Source organism: Electrona antarctica (assembly GCF_951216825.1).
Source record: "Electrona antarctica genome assembly, chromosome: 21".
NCBI lineage: Eukaryota > Metazoa > Chordata > Actinopteri > Myctophiformes > Myctophidae > Electrona > Electrona antarctica.
The window spans coordinates 41,644,404-41,660,063 of NC_136802.1; the positions used below are offsets into that span (position 1 = coordinate 41,644,404).

Here is a 15,660-nt window from a genome sequence, read left to right on the forward strand (position 1 = left end):
ATGTACAAATTCATAAAATGGAAAATAGTCCTGTCTCTGCAAGTTTTCATTGAAAATTACAACATTTCCCCTGATATCCATGGTCTTTCTTTTGCTTTTCCATGAATGTACAATGACAGTCCATTTTAGGTTTTTATTGCAGTTCCATGTATGTACTATCTCCAATCATCTTCTGTTCTTATCAGGATTACATTTGCTTTTAGTCAGTTAGGAGAATCCGTAGAGTCTGAAGATTCTGTGCTAGTCTCACCAGGCTGTAAGGACATAGGCCTATACTATAGGATAACAAACATTAATAAATGTTCTGTTAATACCGAAATATTTGTGTTTGCAACCCACTACAATGAGGTTCAGTGTGTGAATCCCCTCCATCAAACTGAATCAGTGCGAGATATTTCATTATTACAAAATCAGCGGTGCTCTGTAGTTCATGTCAAGGACACCAAAAATGATATGTAATTGGCCACAATCCGTGTACCTTTCGTTCAAACGATTTGACAAAATAAAATCTAATTGGTATATGATTGTGTGCTTAATCACTGCAAACCACTGTGTGCCAAAGTGCTATTAATTCAGACAGAGTGCCTCATTTAAATAAGTGGGATGTGTCGCTCCTTTATACATAAGGCCTAGACATACACTGTTTTGTACTCCCAGACATATTTCAAGCTACAACTTTCGATGTAAGACATGCAATGAAGACATCTGCAAACTCTCCACACTATTTTGAATGATCCTTAAATACAAACGCAGGATTGTTTGGAGACACCAAAGCTTTAATACAGACAAGTCTGTTTTTTTCTGCTGTAGGAATATAATTAGGACAAAGGCATGTTTGGTATTCAATGTGACTCAACAGCTGGAAAAGCATACATTCCAAATGCAATATTTGATTTATTTACTCAATCTCTCTATAAACTATCAGTAATGGCATCTCAGGCAGAGACTGAATGACTGTTACATTACTACCTATAAATCTGGCATTGTAGATTGAATGCACTATATACACATTTCACAAAATAAATGAAAAGGAAGTAGTGCTACATTTGTGGAGTGAAAATAATGGCAAAAAGCATGACACAGATGTAATACAGCGACTTAAGACAACAAAAGGAATGTAGAAATATCATGTGTTCTGAGCTACAGACAGACCATAATTTATTTAGGTCAGGTCAGTGAAAATGGATTATCTGTAGGCCTAGAAACTGGGATCTAACTGATTCAGCAAATGCTAGTTCAGTTTGTCTTGGAATAATACAAGTTGTTGGTGGGGGCCACAGCATGTTGTCCAGAGGGTGCGAAGTGGTGTTTACATCCTCCTGTGCACACTTTGTGAGGTTTCAGGATGGACCGTGGCTTGAAGCACACTCTTTGACTACTGCTCTGTGACACAGACACCCCATCACTTCAAAAGCTCCAAGCTCATCCTTGAGTCATGGCAGCCATTCAGCCTCTCGACTGGAAGACCGGAATGGTGTCTCTCCCCTCCTGTCTGCCCAGCCTACTCCCTCATTGCGGTGGCGACATCCTGCCACATCTCCATGTCAATTGTGTTGCAGGGGAGGGTTTCCTGTGAGCACAGAAGTATTTTTGTTAACAAACATGCACACTATGGTGTGTGTATGTATATATATATATATATATATATATTCATTGGCATCCGTCAGTCTCAAGAGACTATGGACACACACACGAGAAAGGGAGAGAGAAAGACAAAAAGAGCGATAGAGATGGCTTAATTGATGACTGACCTGAGGAGTCATTGTTACAGGCCTAGTACTTCCCCACATGCCCATCGGAGGATTGGTGCTGGATGAGCAGGGAAGGAGGGGTTCCTGTACATACAGAAGTATTTACACACATTATCAGTACTGTATAGAGCGTCACAGTCCCGCCTCCTGTCATGACGACGCCAGGCCCAGGAAATGAATCCCAATGCATTTTTCTCATAGACATTTCAAAAAGTATGCATTTAAAGACGGTTACGCCGCGGACAAAGCCAACTCCAGTCGTGACAAATCATGACAATAAACACAATATTTTGGACCAAACAAACCATTACAAAGAAGAAAAACAAAAAAGGTGTTGTAACCTGCCGTTTTTTTCTACTTTCTAATTCTTTGTTTGGCCCAAAACATTGTGTTTATTGTCATGATTTGTCACGACAAGAGTTGGCTTTGTCCGCGGCGTAACAGTCTTTAAATAAATACTTTCGGAAAAGTCTATGAGGAAAATGAACAGAGAATCATTTCCTGGGCCCTGGTAGGGGACGGGACTGCAACGCTCTATATCGAGAGAGAAAGAGAAGAGTAGAGAGAGCTTAATTGATGACTGACCTGCGCAGCACTTCCCCACAGGCCCATAGGATGAGTGTCGCTGGATGTCCAGGGAAGGTCATCCTATATAAATGGCACAAGGATTCAAGTTTTTTTTTTTTGCTTTTCCTATGTTTGACAGGAGTTTAGTCAACATTGGTTGCCATACTTAGGTCCCAAAACTAATTTAAAATTTATATAATTTCTGACTACAGACCATGAGGTCTGTAGTCACACACACACACACACACACACACACACACACACACACACACACACACACACACACACACACACACACACACACACACACACACACACACACACACACACACCGTCTGTTGAGGCATGCTCAAATCCAAGATGCCAGGGCCCTGGTCAATGTCCTGGTCAATGTCCTGCTCCATCTATGGAATAACACAGTAGTGCGTTTAAAAAGCATTCTCGAGTCTAGAAAAGTACACTGACCAATCTCACATGTACAGTGTTCTTCCAGTCTGCTTTAATATCCTTAATTTATCTAATAGTTTTTATCCCACGATTTTGCAACCCAGTTTTTTCACCCAGTGCCAATTATCTAATGTAATCCTGGGCGCTACACTTCCTCTGCCAACCTGGGGGGGCAGCGGACTGACCTCATGCCTCCTATGCATGAGGAGTCCAAGCTGCTTCTTTTCACCTGACAGGGGGGAAATTCCCTGGCCGGACGTAGCGCGTGGAAGGAACACGGTATTCCAACCAGTTCCTTTCCCCTCCATCAGGCGCCCCGGCTGGCCAGGGGGAGGTAGTTCTCAACCACCACTGGGTCCTTAACAAATGTATAAAAATGAAATGCACCCTTAACCTAACCATGGGTAAATGTTGAATTTGAAAAGTCATATGACAATGTGCAGATTAAACTACATATACACAATATCACAATTGTGTCACATTCATAGTAATAGAACAGCGTATGCTTACCACATTTTCTCCATCCTCTTCTGGTGGATTTTCTAAAGTAGGTAAAGGGAGAGAAAAAAACAACAACATTGTCATCTCAGCCCACTTCGACCATCGCCTCTATCGCCAGTAGTTACCTGTAGGGTCCCATTGACAAATAATGCACTTCCGGAAAATTCGTCTGGCTGTCGCCCGCTGTTAAAACGTGTCCAAGTCCACAGCATTAGTTTCCATGGTAAGTAATGTGGCATTGCTTTCATGAAACCGAATCAAGCCTCAACATATCCAGGTTAACTGGTGAAATTAATCTGGCCAGATTACCCATCTTTCATGCAACCGGTTAATCGCTGATCCATATTACATATACATTTTAAGTCAGGATATCTGTAAAAATCCCTTATCCAAGTTTCGTGAAACAGGCCCCATGTACTACGGAAAGTAGGGCCCTGAGAGTGTCCAAATGTAAACAAATGTACCCATGTGAGTGTAACAATGTGTTAATGTAACACTGAGTGTCCACATGTAATCAAATTGTCCTGTGTGGTAGTTTAAAAAGGCTTAATGAAACACTAGGTTAATTTTGACCCTCATGGGGGTAAAAACTTGCAGTGTTACCGTAGCATTCTGTATTTTGCAGTGCAATGCGTGTCCCTCATACAGAACAGAGACCTGGGGCCAGTGAGTTTGGCTGAAAATCTAATCTGGTGCAACGCTATAGGCATCTCTTGCAGTAATGCGTTACTACCAGTACCCACCTTCAAGGAGGAAAGCAATAGTGTCATTGTTTTCGAGGATGTTCCTCAACTGCGTGGTGCCATAGGCCGATGGCCTCTTAAAGGTGTAAGGGAGGCCAGTGACGATGATGTTTTTTTTGTTCTTTTTCACTGCATCATATGGGAAGGGCCCTTTTCCTCCTGCTTCTTCTAAGACACACACACACACACACACACACACACACACACACACACACACACACACACACACACACACACAGTTACCGGATGGGAACAGCAAGGTTCCCAGTTCTAACCCGTGCTCCCCTAGAGTTAGTGTCGAAGTGTCCTTGAGCAAGACACTGAACCCCTAATTGCTCCCGATGTGCAGGTTGGTGCCTTGCGTGGTTTCCTCCGGCATCGGTGTGTGAATGTAATGCACAATGTATGTAAAACCCCTTGGATAAAGGTGCTATATAAATGCACCATTTAAGACCCAAGACCAGATTCTACAAAATGTCTTCTAAATCATAACAGTTTTCTTAAAAACCTATGTTTCTATATCAGTGGTTTAGGACCACCAAAATTATATGCAATTGGCTGCCGACCCCCATCTGAAAATAAGTTGTTCCAGGGACCCCCCAGAAGCAATATTTGAGTTAAAAACTGGGAAAGAACATATATTTAAAGATTTGCACACCTTTTAATAAAAAAAAAGAAATAGCAGATCTAGTGCCGCACTATGAGCTATTGTTCAACAGCTAAAGTTTAAAATGATGGTTAAAGTGGATAAAAGCTATAAGGCGACAACGACACAGCCTCAGGTCTAAACCAGAGCGACAATAAGCATTATCATGATTATCATGAGTGGATCAGGAACAAGGGTAGGTGTAGCTATTAGTGCAGTGTTTAATTTCTATCATAAATGACAAACATACCATACTTTTTGTTGAAGAGGGCCTGAACCTTTTTTGTAAGGTCACTTTTGACCACTGCTGCCGTCGGTTTCTGCTTTTCCCCTGTTAGAAATAATAATTGTGGAAAAGATTACATTAACATACTGAAATTTCCTAAATTCATTACTATGTACTAATTAAGGATAACATTACCTGCAAACAAGTACTGTGTGAAACCTGGCATGGTTTGCTCCATGAATGATACCACACTGTTGGTACACACCATTTCTGTGGTTTTGGTGGATGGGTCATTCAGCATGATCCCCACATCCATCCCCTCGTCCTCAAGCACTTTCACCTATTCACACACACACATTTTGAAAAAAATAAATACAAAGAAGAGGCATGTGTTAGTGACTTATTGGTAGATAATTGTTTGTCATTTAATTTAGACACTTTGCTGCTGCACTGCCACTGCAGCATGAGGGTGGCTTTTGTTAAGAATGAACTAGGAAGAACATTAGGATTTTTTTATTCTGGTAAAACATTTTTGCTTGGTATAGCAGAGTGTACCGTTTTCATATCGAACCTGATGCACCAACTGGCTTGTTTGGTGTCAACATTCGAATACTCTGTGACTGCTCTGCTTTTGCCGTTTTCCTGAAGAACGTGTACAGTCTGCAAGAGCCTCTATAGTCTACTCACGTGTATTATGCATTATAGGCTGGCGTTTGTTATTGTTACGTCTTGTTGATGTATCTGTCCGTTACGGTTTCTTATAAAAAATTATAACTAATAAAGAACAAACTAATAAAACGTTTAAACAAATACCACACACAATGCAGCAGTACCTTAAAATCCCAGCAGTAATTTGGCCAAACGAAATGACTAAGTGTACAGTGTAAATAAATAATGAAAAACCTATGTCTTAGTTAGATTTGATATAAACACAATGTTATCACTCCATACCACTTGATTTTGAGGGCTCAGCCACTCCAAACCATTGTGTCTCCCATAACTGTATCTCTTAGACACTACGGACTGCCAATCTACTATATCTACGGTTAACCCATTGACGCATGGTGCAACCTATACGTTGTTCTACCTTTGATGCTGGTCTCATCAGCTATTGCTATATATGTAGCAACATAACTATTAAAAAATCACACCCGTGTGAACTGAGTGGTGCAAGGTCTTATATAGCCTGATCAGCTGTGGTCTGACGTAATGTCAGTGACCATAGTAACCATGCTAATTTTTTTTGGTACGAACACACACGGGTACTAACAAAGCCAGTTGTTGGAGTGGTTTGCACCACTCAAAAAAAAAAGAATGAATCAGAATCCTTTTCAGAAACCTTAGGTCAGGCCCTAGAAGTTCTCAGATTCGGCCTCAGGCATCAATGGGTTAAGCATTTTGCAATGATATGAGTCGGTTTATTGGCCAGGTCTGAGATCTGTCTATTTTGATGGACATAAGATTTCAGAGAGTATAAACTTCAGAGAACTGAAGAATAGTGGGCTTTGTACTCATGAGTGCAATCAATGCTGTTGTTTATGCAAATGTGCCATTAGGCAGCTACAGACAGGCAATAGTTGACTACTTGTTCCATGTCCATTTTGTGATAAATCATCATCTTAGACTGAAAAGTGTTACAATGTATCTGTAGGAGTATACAAACAATCAAAATTAACCTAAAATATAAAAAGAAACTGTAGTCTGTAAATGGTCCCAAGTTCATACTTAGTGTCTAGATCCTGTTACCCAGAAGGACGTTTCAAAGGTAATTTTCAACTTAAATAGCTTCAAAGCTGAAATCCATCGTTATTGACTTTGTTTGAACTTTGGGTTAAGAAAGTGCATTAAGCACCCTGCACTTTTGCATGATAGGCATACATCATATGGTCAAAAGTAAGCAGCATTCTCTGCTCTCACTTTAGTTTTTGTATTGCGTTATTGTGTTTTCATGCATGGAATTTACTGCATGCATACTGCACATTTAGAAAGGCCCAATTCATTTCAATGGTACCGGCTACACAAGGTGCTGACACACAAGACCTGCATATGCAGGCTTTAAAAATCTGTGTGTGCGCATGTGCGGGCCTGTGTGTGTTGTGCACATATTATCTGGTATAGCTTGGCCATAAAAAAATTATAAAAATCAGATCACAGAAATGGTGAAAAAGAGAAAAAAATTGTTCTTCTCCTCAATTCAGTACAACATTATGCTTTTTACATGTTTTCAACAACTACTTTCTAAACAAATCTTTGTATTTGGTTTCCAGGGACTTTCATTCATTCATTTAATAAGTAAATTGATGTACAACCGTCCTTCTGGCTATGGGCTTTAGACACTACAGAGTTAATTCTTATGAAATAAACATAAGAAAATGAATAAATAAGTGTTACCGAAAGAGCAGATGAACATCAGAAGCACGAATCTTAGCGACACGTCAACATCAAAGCCCCGGAACATGGGGGAACTGGAACATCGGAACTCCAGAAGGAGGCCATCTGAACACATGCCGAACACCTTAACCATTCACCCGATCTACTATGAATTTATTCACAGTAGATCGGGTGAACCGTTACATCCAACCTGGTCTTTCAACTGCTTGATCAGCCTTTTTCGGCGTAGCAGCTTGGTCTCCTCATTTCCACCTCCTACATTTCCTTCTCTCGCTCTGCTGCTCCATGCAGTCTTCTCCTCTGGTGGCAATGCTTGCCAAGCAGCACCAGCTTGTCTAATGTCCCCTAAAAAGTATCATGCAGCATTATGAAATATGAATACAGGACAGCCTAAAGAGCTCAATAACGGTTGCCACGGCCATCTAGGGGTTTGATTGATTTAATATTTTAAATCTTTAGACAGAAATGCATAGCCAAACACTGTCTGAAAGGATTACACCAAAAAAGTAATTGCGGTCTTGGGGCACCCGCTAGCCTAGTGGTTCATCACAACTTTTGCTGCATGACTCCCCCCGTCTCTCTCCATCTTTCCTGTCAACCTTCACTTGTATTTATCAATAAAGGCAGAAAAGCCAAAAGCCCACTAGTATTAATGCTGCTAAATAAGTAAAGCAACCTCATGTTTGATCAAAAAGGGCAACTTGATCAAAATGTATAGTAGATTGTTCTTTTGAGAGAGGAAACAGGTAGAGCCATACACAAAGGAAAATAAACAAATTTCAGGTTCTCTGCCAGCTAAGTGGCTTGCCTCGTTTGCCTCCTTAACCCCGCACCCCAGCACCAACCACCATAAAAAAGTGGATCATTCTTTATAGACAGAAATGTAATTTGCCTTCTTGACATGTATCTGCATACATAAAAATATTTGCTGGCACAGATGATTAAGCAGCACATAACATGACAGAATATACCTTCTTTCATGTGGTCCCTGCAAAACAGGTTGTAACCCGTCAGGTTCATGCCACCCTTAAGACGCTTTGGCCTTCTGTTTCGGGATTTGTTTCCCACCCAGTTCTAGAGTAGAAAAGGCAAAGTTTAAGTGTATGGCGCGCACACACGCACGCACACGCACACACACACACACACACACACACACACACACACACACACACACACACACACACACACACACACACACACACACACACACTTAACAGTTGTCTCGGAGAGTCCAGAGGCAAGGGCAGCTTCTTTAATGAGGTCCGACCTCTTTGAGGTCATCCCCCTCATATAAAATGAGAGGAGGATGGCGGTCGACCCCCCTGACAGTGACATCTGTGGCAGCATACAAATAAAAAATACTTAATTTCACACGTAAAGGATACATTATACCAAAAAATAAGTGATTTCTACAAATAGTCCATTGGGTGAATGTAATCATTACACAGCTTTGAATTACTTGTTGTACATTCAAATCAACCTAAATCATTCCAGGTTTTATTTTTTTAAAGCATGCAATCCAGTCTATAACAGAGCCACAAATTACCTTGTACATCAACCTAAATAATTCCATTCTTTTCAGCAATGCACAATAGAGCCACGAATTTTAGCATGATGGCATTTTTTGCATTTAGGTATTTGGGTAAAGTAGCTCTCTACTCAGGGTGTCTTTCATACAGTAAAAAAACATGAATTTACTGTTCTCAAGTATGGTTGAAATTGAATTGTATCACTAGGATAGCGCTAGGCTACCGTATAGTTCTTTGCTCCGTTTCAGACATAAACTTGCACAAAGCCTTGCTTTAAAAGCTTGTCACCGCGGCGCTTAACAGAAGGACACACACTTACCTTAAGATATAGGTGGCGGTGCAGTAGTACAGTAGGACAGTACAGTACACACACAATACAATATGCACTGTAGTATGCAGCAGCAGCAGCACAGAACTGGCGCGGGGCTTTTTAAGGGGAGGGGTACTTCCGCCCGTGAACTTCCGGTCCGGTCGGTAAACAATAACGCACATAAATGTTTATAATGTAATTATAAATAAACACGATGGCCCACATTGCTTGGCCCACATTACATTATCAAATAATTAAATATTTATTAATTAAATACGGTGCTCTTGTCATTTCGGTCGGCACAAAATAATACATGAATGAATAAATAAATACATATTTACATAAAAAAATACATATACATTCACTGGAGGAAGATAAAATAAAATAAACTATAAACATTGCTTTAAATGTTATCAAAATGTATTTAAAACACCAAAATACTGAGTCACGTGACCATCCTTCATGGTATAGCCAGGTTGCCATAACAACCTCTCTCCCCCGTCTGAAAAAGATGGGCGGGGTGGCCAGGCGAACAGCCAATAGTAGAACTCGAGCATTGCATGGTCTTTTGTCAGTAATTCGGATAATTCTGAGCTCCCAGACTGCGCGAATTATCCAATCTGGGCGCATTCGATGGGAGACTTTTAGAGTAATTCCTGTGCATTCGATGGGTGGATTCATACTACATCGGGTGCACGTAGTGTGAGAGCAGGTCTCTTAATAAATAGTGTTTGGAGAGACAATGGCCAGGTGTCTCCCCTTCCACTCATCATCTCTGGCTCCACCTTCCAATCCAGCACTGCATTAGAATGGTTAAAGGCACAGCCACACAGAACCCCAGTAGACTTAGGCACGTTATTATTTATCCCACCGCAGTTCTAGGAAAGCCCTGCTGTGATTGGCCAGTAGTCGTTGTGATTGACAGTTCTCGTTTTTGCGACCAGTCATTAGTCCTACAACTACAACCTTTCTCAAACCCTCACCCTAAACCTAACCCCCCACGGGGCAGCACACCTAAACCTAACCTTAACCCATGTCTAAACAATGACTAGTCTAAACTAAGTATGCACCCCCTAAACCTAACCCGAACGGCCTAACCTCAGTAAAACTATGCCTTCCCGGGAGCCAATCAGACACATGGTGAGGCGGGTCTACCCTAGAACGTTGGTGGGATTCATAATCAGGCGACTTAGGCCCAGGCCACACGTATCTGGATCTTTTGCTAAATGCACATTATTCTGGGTGCCTGCCATGCAATGGCAGAAACACAGGTTGAAATCTAAAACGCATACTTAATCGTAGTAATAATAATAATAATCACCAATACGCGAAACTTCGACGTCTATGGCCGGCCGCACGGTTTACCAAAGCCCCGCAATATATACATCAAAACGTGCGGCTCGGCCGGGAATGGTGTGCTTGTGCTTTTCTTTCCGATTCGCGTTACCGTGCCCACGTAATTCGCAATAAACGACGCGAAAAATGCCCCATTCAAAGTCGATGGGGAGACGCGGGTAAAAACAGAAAACGACACGTTACTTTGGAGCCACATTGCTCTGGCATACTGTTACGTAGAAACACGATTTAAACGTCAAACAGCACACGGGGCCATCGACTTTGTGGTGGTTCAGACGGAATTCGAATACGTTGCACGGTTTGCCCGCTATGGCAGTTCAAAGTGTGTGTGGTCTGAGCAATAATCTCGACTCAGAGTGTCGCACGCCCAGAGAGAGAGCGGTTTAGAGTGAGAAGCCAATGTGAAGACTGTACCGAAATTCTCCGAACAAATCGTCCTCACGGCCAAAATATTCACTTTACACGCATGGGTTTCGGTAATTTTGTAGCCACACTCGTCCTCTTTCACCCAATGTCAAAACCATAGCACAGATACATACAGTACGTGAACTACAGCCCTGAAAGCGACAGGTGTACCATCATAATGTGTCATAAACTCCATGTTAAATGCCTGAATGAGTCAGCAATTTTTTCATCACAAGCACAATTCTTAACTCGCACTTATAACCACGTTTTTTATCGTACCAATACCACGATCGCACACGGCGTACCTCAATGCCTCGGGTCACTCACGGGGAAAACAAAAATCGCATTCAACTTTTACTTTTTGCGATAGAGCAATTTGTTCGGACATACGATCTCTCATAGAGAGTCAGTGTGCTTTACCTTTCAATACTGTTTGCATTGCATAGACTAGCCCAGGTGAAAATGATACTTTGTTAATGATTCAAGGTCACCTGACCAACTCTCGCACACACGCACATGCACACATGTGCACGCACACACACACATTGAAAGTCAACAGAGAAATTCGGGGAAACACGTAACTCTGTCATTTCTCAACCGTTTCGGACGCGGGGCGGCTCGCCAGAATCGGGCCACCCCCCTGAGCGAAACCAAATGGACCCCTTAGCATGTTAGCATTAGCATGTTAGCATGTTAGCGTTAACATGTTAGCATGTTAGCATTAGCATGTTAGCATTAGCATATTATCATGTTAGCATTAGCATGTTAGCATTAGCATGTTAGCATTAGCATGTTAGCATGTTAGCATTAGCATGTTAGCATGTTAGCATGTTAGCATTAGCATGTTAGCATTAGCATGTTAGCATGTTAGCATTAGCATGTTAGCATTAGCATGTTAGCATGTTAGCATTAGCATGTTAGCATTAGCATGTTAGCATTAGCATGTTAGCATTAGCATGTTAGCATTAGCATGTTAGCATATTAGCATTAGCATGTTAGCATTAGCATGTTAGCATATTAGCATTAGCATGTTAGCATTAGCATGTTAGCATATTAGCATTAGCATGTTAGCATTAGCATGTTAGCATTAGCATGTTAGCATTAGCATATTAGCATTAGCATGTTATCATTAGCATGTTAGCATTAGCATGTTAGCATGTTAGCATGTTAGCATTAGCATGTTAGCATTAGCATGTTAGCATGCTAGCATTAGCATATTAGCATTAGCATGTTAGCATTAGCATGTTAGCATGTTAGCATTAGCATGTTAGCATATTAGCATTAGCATGTTAGCATTAGCATGTTAGCATTAGCATGTTAGCATTAGCATGTTAGCATTAGCATGTTAGCATGTTAGCATTAGCATGTTAGCATGTTAGCATTAGCATGTTAGCATTAGCATGTTGGCATTAGCATTAGCATGTTGGCATTAGCATTTTAGCATGTTAGCATTAGCATATTAGCATTAGCATGTTAGCATGTTAGCATTAGCATATTAGCATTATCATGTTAGCATGTTAGCATTAGCATGTTAGCATTAGCATGTTAGCATGTTAGCATTTTAGCATGTTAGCATTAGCATGTTAGCATTAGCATGTTAGCATATTAGCATTAGCATGTTAGCATATTAGCATTAGCATGTTAGCATGTTAGCATTAGCATGTTAGCATTAGCATGTTAGCATGTTAGCATTAGCATGTTAGCATGTTAGCATTAGCATGTTAGCATGTTAGCATGTTAGCATTAGCATGTTAGCATTAGCATGTTAGCATGTTAGCATTAGCATGTTAGCATTAGCATGTTAGCATTAGCATGTTAGCATGTTAGCATTAGCATGTTAGCATTAGCATGTTAGCATATTAGCATTAGCATGTTAGCATTAGCATGTTAGCATTAGCATGTTAGCATTAGCATGTTAGCATATTAGCATTATCATGTTAGCATGTTAGCATTAGCATGTTAGCATTAGCATGTTAGCATGTTAGCATTTTAGCATGTTAGCATTAGCATGTTAGCATTAGCATGTTAGCATATTAGCATTAGCATGTTAGCATATTAGCATTAGCATGTTAGCATGTTAGCATTAGCATGTTAGCATTAGCATGTTAGCATGTTAGCATTAGCATGTTAGCATGTTAGCATTAGCATGTTAGCATGTTAGCATGTTAGCATTAGCATGTTAGCATTAGCATGTTAGCATGTTAGCATTAGCATGTTAGCATTAGCATGTTAGCATTAGCATGTTAGCATTAGCATGTTAGCATTAGCATGTTAGCATGTTAGCATTAGCATGTTAGCATTAGCATGTTAGCATATTAGCATTAGCATGTTAGCATTAGCATGTTAGCATTAGCATGTTAGCATTAGCATGTTAGCATATTAGCATTAGCATGTTAGCATGTTAGCATTAGCATGTTAGCATGTTAGCATTAGCATGTTAGCATTAGCATGTTAGCATTAACATGTTAGCATTAGCATGTTAGCATTAGCATGTTAGCATTAGCATGTTAGCATTAGCATGTTACCATGTTAGCATGTTAGCATTTTAGCATGTTAGCATTAGCATTTTAGCATGTTAGCATGTTAGCATTAGCATGTTAGCATTAGCATATTAGCATTATCATGTTAGCATGTTAGCATTAGCATGTTAGCATTAGCATGTTAGCATTAGCATATTAGCATTAGCATGTTAGCATGTTAGCATGTTAGCATTAGCATGTTAGCATTAGCATGTTAGCATGCTAGCATTAGCATATTAGCATTAGCATGTTAGCATTAGCATGTTAGCATGTTAGCATTAGCATGTTAGCATATTAGCATTAGCATGTTAGCATTAGCATATTAGCATTAGCATGTTAGCATTAGCATGTTAGCATTAGCATGTTAGCATTAGCATGTTAGCATGTTAGCATTAGCATGTTAGCATGTTAGCATTAGCATGTTAGCATTAGCATGTTAGCATGTTAGCATTAGCATATTAGCATTAGCATGTTAGCATTAGCATTTTAGCATGTTAGCATGTTAGCATTAGCATGTTAGTATTAGCATGTTAGCATGTTAGCATTAGAATGTTGGTGGCAACGTAATGTGCAATAAACTTAGACAAAATACCCCATTGAAAGTCAACCAAATGGACCCTTACAGGGTCTGAGAGGCTAAATGTCATCAAATGGTGGTCCGTGGCTCAAATGCTGCACAGACTTGGCGAGCTGCAGGCACCCAGTCAAATTTCCTGAAATTTGTTACTGTTTGTAACACTGTTTGTAATACTGTTTGCATTGCATAGACTAGCCCAGGTGAAAATGATACTTTGTTAATGATTCAAGGTCACCTGACCAACTCTCACACACGCGCGCACACACGCACATGCACGCACATGCACACATGTGCACGCACACACACACATTGAAAGTCAATAGAGAAATTCGGGGAAACACGTAACTCTGTCATTTCTCAACCGTTTCGGACGCGGGGCGGCTCGCCAGAACCGGGCCGCCCCCCTGAGCGAAACCAAATGGACCCCTTGGCATGTTAGCATTAGCATGTTAGCATTAGCATGTTAGCATTAGCATGTTAGCATGTTAGCATTAACATGTTAGCATGTTAGCATTAGCATGTTAGCATGTTAGCATTAGCATGTTAGCATGTTAGCATTAGCATGTTAGCATGTTAGCCTTAGCATGTTAGCATTAACATATTAGCATGTTAGCATTAGCATGTTAGCATATTAGCATGTTAGCATTAGCATGTTAGCATGTTAGCATGTTAGCATTAGCATGTTAGCATTAGCATGTTAGCATTAGCATGTTAGCATTAGCATGTTAGCATTAGCATGTTAGCATGTTAGCATTAGCATGTTAACATGTTAGCATGTTAGCCTTAGCATGTTAGCATTAGCATGTTAGCCTTAGCATGTTAGCATGTTAGCATTAGCATGTTAGCATGTTAGCATTAGCATGTTAGCATGTTAGCATGTTAGCATTAGCATGTTAGCATTAGCATGTTAGCATTAGCATGTTAGCATGTTAGCATTAGCATGTTAGCATGTTAGCATTAGCATGTTAACATGTTAGCATGTTAGCATTAGCATGTTAGCCTTAGCATGTTAGCATTAGCATGTTAGCCTTAGCATGTTAGCATTAGCATGTTAGCCTTAGCATGTTAGCATTAGCATGTTAGCATGTTAGCATTAGCATGTTAGCATGTTAGCATGTTAGCATGTTAGCATGAGCATGTTAGCATTAGCATGTTAGCATTAGCATGTTAGCCTTAGCATGTTAGTATTAGCATATTAGCATGTTAGCATTAGCATGTTAGCATGTTAGCATTAGCATGTTAGCATTAGCATGTTAGCATGTTAACATTAGCATTAGCATGTTAGCATGTTAGCATTAGCATGTTAGCATGTTAGCATTAGCATGTTAGCATGTTAGCATGTTAGCATTAGCATGTTAGCATGTTAGCATTAGCATGTTAGCATTAGCATGTTAGCATGTTAGCATGTTAGCATTGGCATGTTAGCATGTTAGCATTAGAATGTTGGTGGCAACGTAATGTGCAATAAACTTAGACAAAATACCCCATTGAAAGTCAACCAAATGGACCCTTACAGGGTCTGAGAGGCTAAATGTCATCAAATTGTGGTCCGTGGCTCAAATGCTGCACAGACTTGGCGAGCTGCAGGCACCCAGTCAAATTTCCTGAAATTTGTTTCTAGTTATTCTGGGTGCCTGCCATGCAATGGCAGAAACACAGGTTGAAATCTAAAACGCATACTTAATAATTATT

At 40.4% G+C, this 15,660-nt stretch overlaps 1 protein-coding gene across 1 annotated transcript; it reads right to left on the reverse strand.

The window, feature by feature from the left end:
- Positions 1 to 967: 967 nt before the first annotated feature.
- On the reverse strand, positions 968 to 7,474 carry LOC306913943 (uncharacterized protein). Its single transcript, XM_079490781.1, has 9 exons — positions 7,273 to 7,474; positions 5,077 to 5,221; positions 4,906 to 4,986; positions 4,010 to 4,177; positions 3,276 to 3,307; positions 2,651 to 2,722; positions 2,337 to 2,399; positions 1,752 to 1,835; positions 968 to 1,570 (listed from the first exon to the last, which is right to left on the reverse strand). Exons 2-9 carry the CDS (start codon positions 5,195 to 5,197, stop codon positions 1,502 to 1,504), a joined length of 690 nt encoding a protein of 229 aa, XP_079346907.1. The 5' UTR covers positions 5,198 to 5,221; positions 7,273 to 7,474; the 3' UTR covers positions 968 to 1,501.
- Positions 7,475 to 15,660: the final 8,186 nt, after the last annotated feature.

Coding starts and splice junctions, on each gene's coding strand:
- LOC306913943 (XM_079490781.1), bottom strand. CDS start 5,197: ATGGATGTGGGGATCATGCTGAATGACCCATCCACCAAAACCACAGAA. Junction 3,308..4,009: donor TATTGCTTTCCTCCTTGAAG/GTGGGTACTGGT, acceptor TACCTACTTTAG/AAAATCCACCAGAAGAGGAT. Junction 1,571..1,751: donor CTGTAACAATGACTCCTCAG/GTCAGTCATCAA, acceptor CTGTGCTCACAG/GAAACCCTCCCCTGCAACAC.